The 7,173-nt window shown below is 34.2% G+C and overlaps 1 protein-coding gene across 1 annotated transcript; it reads left to right on the forward strand.

Annotated features, from left to right (window-relative positions):
* Window positions 1–1,604: 1,604 nt before the first annotated feature.
* Window positions 1,605–7,170, forward strand: LOC140967816 (somatic embryogenesis receptor kinase 2-like; the record flags this gene model as incomplete). Its single annotated transcript, XM_073428587.1, has 11 exons — window positions 1,605–2,290; window positions 3,090–3,222; window positions 3,304–3,375; window positions 4,064–4,207; window positions 4,607–4,678; window positions 4,797–4,868; window positions 4,959–5,071; window positions 5,695–5,826; window positions 5,910–6,251; window positions 6,393–6,787; window positions 7,063–7,170. Coding segments are annotated over exons 1-11 (1,683 nt in total), but the record flags the coding sequence as incomplete, so codon positions are not given.
* Between the last annotated feature and the right edge of the window lie 3 nt (window positions 7,171–7,173).

Below are 7,173 nucleotides of genomic sequence, written 5' to 3' on the forward strand. Positions count from 1 at the left end.
TTATTGTGATAGCTCGAAGATCCAGTATTTTCTTACAAATTTGGAGTATTCAAAGAGTAAAATCAAGCATTTAGAACTCCAAAATAGGTATTTTGTTGGTCAAAATACATATTTAATCTTATTTCATGTTGAGTAGGGGTGTCAATCGGGTCGGGTGGGTCGGGTTTCGGGTCAACCCGCGAAATTTTTTTATTTTTTTCCCAACCCGAAAACCCCCAACCCGAACACGAACCCGTCTAACCCGACTCAACCCGTCTAACCCGAATTTTTTTAAAAAAAATTAATGAAAAAAATTCAAAAAAATAAAAAATAATAGTAATATTTTAATTTTTTAAAAAAATTAATGAAAAAAATTCGAAAAAATAAAAAATAATTGTAATATTTTAATTTAAACACATAATAACAAAATTATTGATTTAAATTTGAAAGTTTAATGTTATAAAATTAAAAGTATATTTACTAAATTAAATAAACAATTGTTAAAAAAATAAAAAAAATACAAATAAATATTAAATGATGAAAATTTATCATATAAATAAACAATAAATTTTGTTCAAACTTACAATATATAAAAATATAGGTAATATTTTCAAAAAAAAAAGTTTTCGGGTCAACCCACGACCCAACCCGAAACCCGTCTAACATAGTATTAACCCGAACCAACCCAACCCGAACCTGATTTTTTTCGTGTTGGGTCGTGTCGCATTTTGACACCCCTAATGTTGAGTGATGGCCTTCGTTTTTTTTTTAAAAATAAAATAACATGAATAAGTCATCCTAATGTATTTTTCATGAAAGGACCAACAATTACTGAATTTATGGTGAATGTTCGAAAATATAATATTTTCTTATATATTTGGAGTATTCAAAGAGCGAAATCAAGTATTTGAAACCCCATAATATGTACTTTGTATGTCAAAATAAGTATTTACTTTTATTCCATGATAATTGAGAAACAATATTTTGTTAAAATTATATTTTAAATGGAGAAAAATGATATAATTTTTGTGGATAAAATAATATATTTATTTAAATAATAAAGGGTAAAAATGTAAAGTTTGCTTTATGGGTAGTTAAAACTAGATGTATAGATTTGTCAGGTATTGATTTCTAAAAAATAATGGCTAGGTACTGAATTTTAATTGAAACATTGGCTGAGGCATTTTTTTTAAATTTACTGTTATTTTAATTCATTAAAAAAGGCACGTTTTCCAAGACAATAAATGTATATTAGTAAACATTAAAAAACGTAAAAACTAATATGATAATTGAAAAAAGGAACCTACAATTAGAGACGGGTGAAGTATTTAACTTAAGTGTCAACATTAATCCACGAAAGTTGAGATTTAAAAATTAGTTCAAATGGATTAAAGATATTATTAACGTGTAATATATTATATTTGTATTTTGTCATGAAAAAATTATCTCTTACTATCTCAATTGTAAGTAAAGTTATTAATTTAATATTATCGATGGTGAGATGTAATTTATTATTTATGGAATTTATCAATCTATATAATATTTAATTGCACGTATACTTATTATGAGATTCACATTATTATGTAAATTATTTATACTAATTAATTAGGATGAATAGTCAAGCATGGGAGTGAGTATTACAGCAAAGGTGGGGTGGAGGAATTTAATGGTGGCATACCGAGTTCTTTGGGTAGAGAGGCAGAAGCCGTTTAAAATTTAGCTCAGAATGCTACGGGCAGCTTCTTCCCACCGTTCGGGCAGGCGACACACTCCCAAAAAGAGAGAAACGATAATTATTCCACATATTCGCACACTCTCCCACCTCCACAGTTCCCACTGCACAGAGAGAGAGAGAGAGAGAGGCAAAGTACATTACAGTAGGTTAAAAGTTTTGCAGGAGTGCCATTAAAAATTTCAAGAAATTAATAAAAGTCGTCCCAATTACAATGTTATCTTCGGTAAACTAGTCAAGAAGCCCATTTCAGCTTCTTGACGTTGTGGGATGCGGGGTTGGTTCTTGAGAAGTGCAAGGTCGGAGACTTGGAGTGGATGGTTTGAATGAGGGTTTATATATCTGGGTTTGGATGGCTTTAATTTAAATTTCGTCTTTCTTTATTTGGATCTGAGTTTTTTCATCTTTGGGCTGGTGAAGTTAGACTGCTGTTGGATATGTAGATGTAATTTTTTTTAGATATATATATATATATATAAATGGGGATGAAGAACATGGAAAGAGAGGGGATGGTTTCGGTTGTAGTTTTGTTGGTTCTGATTGTGCATCCGCTGAGGTGTATTTATGCTAATATGGAAGGTTTGTGCTTTCTAAAGTGTTTATTTGTGTGTCAATAGTTTTGATTTTTTCCCCGATTTTATTCGGCATTTAGGTTTTGTTCTTCAGGGTTCGGTATTTCTTCTTTATTTTTTTGCATTTTTCAAAAAGTTGGGGCCTTTTGGTTGGGTGACGGAGTTAATGTTTCTCAATTCGATTGGAAAAATTGTGCTCAGATTTATACTCGTTAATTATGTGCATTTTCTTACATGAATGCTGGAAACGTTGGCGATGAGTTTGTATTGTTAATTCTGAGTATTTCTGGTGCATGTTAGATTTCAGTCATTGATTTCTTCTGAGCTCATATTTATTATTTATATTTGAACGATTTGAATGAATCTAGTTTTTAGTTATCAATCCCTTTGTTGGCACCTTATAATGCTCATTTGGTAAAAATTTGTGCTCGAGCTTACCCGATTTTATTGTTTTTGTTCTGGACAGAACAGAATGGTACCATGGTGGTTAAAAAAAAAACTTGAGCCTGCTCCGTGAAACTTTTCTTGAAATTTAATTGGACATGGTATCACGAGTATTGATATTAAAAAATGATCCTTTAGGTTGGAATCTGAAATAGCCTCACATGAAGTTGAATTGATTTTTCATGATTTCTAATTTTCGATGTTCCATTTCAAGTATCTTAATCTACTGTGGATCCTATTTTTTCACCCATTGCTTTGATGTTATTAAAAAAATTTACTTTCTTGCAATTTTGGAGAGAATTTTACTTATATTAGGGAAATATCACTTGTAACATCTAACTTCAGTTGGAATGGTCAAACAGGTGATGCTTTGCATAACCTTAGAGCAAACCTGGCGGATCCAAACAATGTGCTTCAGAGCTGGGATCCCACCCTTGTCAATCCTTGCACATGGTTTCATGTCACCTGCAACAATGACAACAGTGTGATTCGAGTGTTAGCATCTCCAATGAAGATTTTATGCCATGCTTTCATGTTCCAATTAGTCTGTTTCCAACAACAATTTTTTGTTTCCAGTGATCTTGGCAATGCTGCATTATCTGGTCAATTGGTTCCACTGCTTGGCCTGTTGAAGAACTTACAATACCTGTATGTCATGTTTGAATTATCTAAGAGTAGTTTTTACTGGCTTTTCAATAGAAGAATCTAAACCTTTTTTCTTCTTCATTTCTGAAGTTTGATGTCTGTCAAAGCAATAATGATGTGCTATGAATGAATCTTTTGAAACAGAAACAATAGAAATTTCCGGAGCTTGTATGTCACATTTTTGAGAATATTCACTATTCATGTTCATACTAAATATTTGTCATCGCACTCAAGATTATTTTGAGAGCTTCATTTAGAAAAAGATCATCTCCCCATAATTTGGGATGTCTATTTGTGTGATTTTAAGAGGTTGTAAGCTATCTAGGGTTCTAGACATATGTCTGTTGCATCCAGCAATTAAATTTTCACATCTCGCTGGAAGATAGTTATGGCATTTTCTCTCATTTGTTTTGCAACCAACAACAAAAACATAGACATCAAAACAAATTTTGAACATGATTATGACAAGATACTTTTCCGACCATTATCACAAAAGGGGATCCTGCATCCATGTAGCCATGACTGTCATCTGTGCCTATTCACTTTTCTTTGTGAATTAGAAGCTGTTCATTCTTACATTTTAAGAGAATCTGACATGCTCTAGTGTTTGTCGAACAAATTGACTAATGATTTTCTTTTGTTTGAACTTACTCAGCATTTCTGATTTCTTTAATGGTTTTACTTGTGATAGGGAGTTATACAGTAATAACATAAGTGGGGCAATACCTAGTGATCTTGGGAATCTGACAAATTTGGTGAGCTTGGATCTGTACTTGAACAGTTTCACTGGCCCCATTCCAGGCACGTTGGGCAGGCTGTCGAAGTTGCGCTTCCTGTGTGTAAAGTTATCCTTGCATTATTATTATATTATTGCATTTCATAGCACACTCCCCCACCCCCATCCTCGGAAGAAACAAAACTTAAATGAATTGTAATGCATATGATATGTTATTCTTACATAGGCAGTCGAGATTAGTAGATAATTAACTATGTGGTAATTTGGACCGAGGATACGGAAACAAATTGAAGAGGACAAACTCCTGTTTTCTTTGCTTTTCCTGGCAAAAAATTACCTGTCTATTTTCCTTGCTTAGAGAAGGATTTTAGTTAATACCTTCCACGGAAAAATATGATATGATGCCTTGACTTCCCCCAAGATGTTTTCATTCTTATAATATTTCTTAACAACTATGGGATATAACTGATTTCTGTTGTTATGTCATTGCAAGGATAGCCGGCTAAATAATAACAGCTTGACAGGCTCCATTCCCATATCATTGACCAATATCTCATCGCTACAAGTATTGTGAGTGTTCATTTTGGTCTCAACTATTTGCCCTTACTTTTTTATTTTGATGCACACACGTGAATTGTAGAAGAGAATAGTGATTTCACTGATTTCTTTTCATCACATTCTTATCCAGGGATCTGTCGAACAACCAACTATCAGGTCCAGTTCCGGATAATGGTTCTTTTTCTTTATTCACACCTATCAGGTATTTGGCTGATATGTTCGCTATTTTCAGTTTGAGTATAGACTCATGCCTGTAATAAGTATCTGAAATAGGTGCTTTGCATGGTCACAGTTTTGCGAATAACTTGGATTTGTGCGGCCCTGTTACAGGACGACCATGCCCTGGATCTCCTCCATTTTCTCCACCACCGCCGTTTGTACCACCACCCCCAATTTCATCACCAGGTCTTTTTCCTAGTTAGATGATTTAGGTTGGTTAAGTTAGGAAAGAAAAAAAATGTGAGAATGCTAATTTGTTTTCACGGATCAATTTTTCTTTCAAATTGACTTTATGAAGTGAATGCTACTTATATACTGTTGCTATCAACAGAGTTCATTTGTTCACTGTCTTAAAAGAAATGTGGACGAGTATTGCCAGGCTCCTTCAAAGATTCGTGTCTGCTTTTGTTAATATGCAACACCAGATAGTTGCATTGAACAGATTTTTTCTTTTTCTGAAGTTGCTTATTTAACTAAAGTAGTGTATAAAAATCAAAGCTAACAATAGTTGCAGGTCAAAATCAATAAAGAAGTTACTTATTCAACCAAAGAAGTTTAATCTAAGCAATTTGGCTGATCACCAGATTTGAAATTTGTTTACAACCTGACTACCTGAGCCAGAATATTTCAGTGTGCATTTATTACAGTGTTGAATGATAGGATTAAGTTATCCGAGTTAACTTTTTTGAACCATCTCAATCTCTATTTTGTACGAAACATTATTAAGCTGTTAGAACTTTTTTTTGGATGTATTTGATTCTGAGCTAGTTTCTCTATCGTACTATTTGAATGTACCAAATGTAACACAGGAGGAAATAGTGCAACTGGAGCCATAGCTGGTGGCGTTGCTGTTGGTGCTGCTTTGCTATTTGCTGCCCCTGCCATTGTATTTGCCTGGTGGCGTAGGGGAAAACCTCAGGAATATTTCTTTGATGTGCCTGGTTTGTGATTTGATTCCATACATATACTAAAAATATAAATATTCTGTAGCTTCATAGCAATTAGTAGTTTCCATATCTTTCAGCTGAGGAGGATCCTGATGTTCATCTGGGACAGCTTAAAAGGTACTCTCTTCGAGAGTTGCAAGTTGCAACCGATAGCTTCAGCAATAAAAATATTTTGGGGAGAGGTGGCTTTGGGAAGGTATACAAAGGACGATTGGCAGATGGTTCCTTGGTTGCTGTAAAAAGACTCAAGGAGGAGCGGACACCTGGTGGGGAGCTTCAGTTTCAAACTGAAGTCGAGATGATTAGCATGGCTGTGCACCGTAATCTTCTTAGACTTCGTGGTTTTTGTATGACCCCAACTGAACGGTTACTTGTTTATCCATACATGGCCAATGGAAGTGTTGCATCTTGTTTAAGAGGTGATTCATGCATACAAATTTTACTTGATAATTTATCTTTTGGTTCCATGGGTTCGTCTAAAAATTGTTGAATATTTTTGGCTTCTAAAGACTAAGCTCCAGCTTCAAGTGTGAACAACTCATCGATTATTCTATATGCAGAACATCCGCCAAATGAGATGCCACTTAATTGGCCCACGAGAAAGTGCATTGCTCTTGGATCTGCTCGAGGATTATCGTATTTGCATGATCACTGTGACCCCAAGATTATTCATCGTGATGTGAAAGCTGCAAATATATTGCTAGACGAAGTGTTTGAAGCTGTCGTTGGAGATTTTGGATTGGCTAAGCTCATGGATTATAAGGACACCCATGTGACTACTGCTGTTCGTGGCACTATAGGACACATAGCTCCTGAGTACCTATCCACTGGAAAATCATCTGAGAAAACTGATGTTTTTGGTTATGGAATCATGCTTCTCGAGCTGATAACAGGGCAGAGGGCATTTGATCTGGCTCGCCTTGCAAATGATGATGATGTCATGCTTCTTGATTGGGTATGCCATAATTTTCTTCTTGATTTTATCTGTCGCTAGTATTTTATGATAGCACATGAGACAGAAAAATTTATATCGGGGTTCCTTTTGAAACCATTTCCAATTTTAAATAATAGAACTAGAAAAAGTGCTCGAAATCTTTTTTTAACTCTTAAATTAAACCGTATAGAAGATGTATGATAAATTTAATTATATAAAATCTGATTCTAGAATATGTTTGTCTGATTTCTAACACATTCAAAATATGGTTTTAGTTACTTTAATTTCTATTTCAGGTCAAAGGGCTACTAAAAGAAAAGAAATTGGAAATGTTGGTCGACCCTGATCTGCAGAGTAAATACGTGGAGGCGGAAGTCGAGCAGCTAATACAAGTCGCTTTGCTTTGC

The sequence above is a fragment of the Primulina huaijiensis genome, unplaced genomic scaffold (assembly GCF_012295235.1).
Source record: "Primulina huaijiensis isolate GDHJ02 unplaced genomic scaffold, ASM1229523v2 scaffold28037, whole genome shotgun sequence".
In the NCBI taxonomy this organism is placed as follows: domain Eukaryota; kingdom Viridiplantae; phylum Streptophyta; class Magnoliopsida; order Lamiales; family Gesneriaceae; genus Primulina; species Primulina huaijiensis.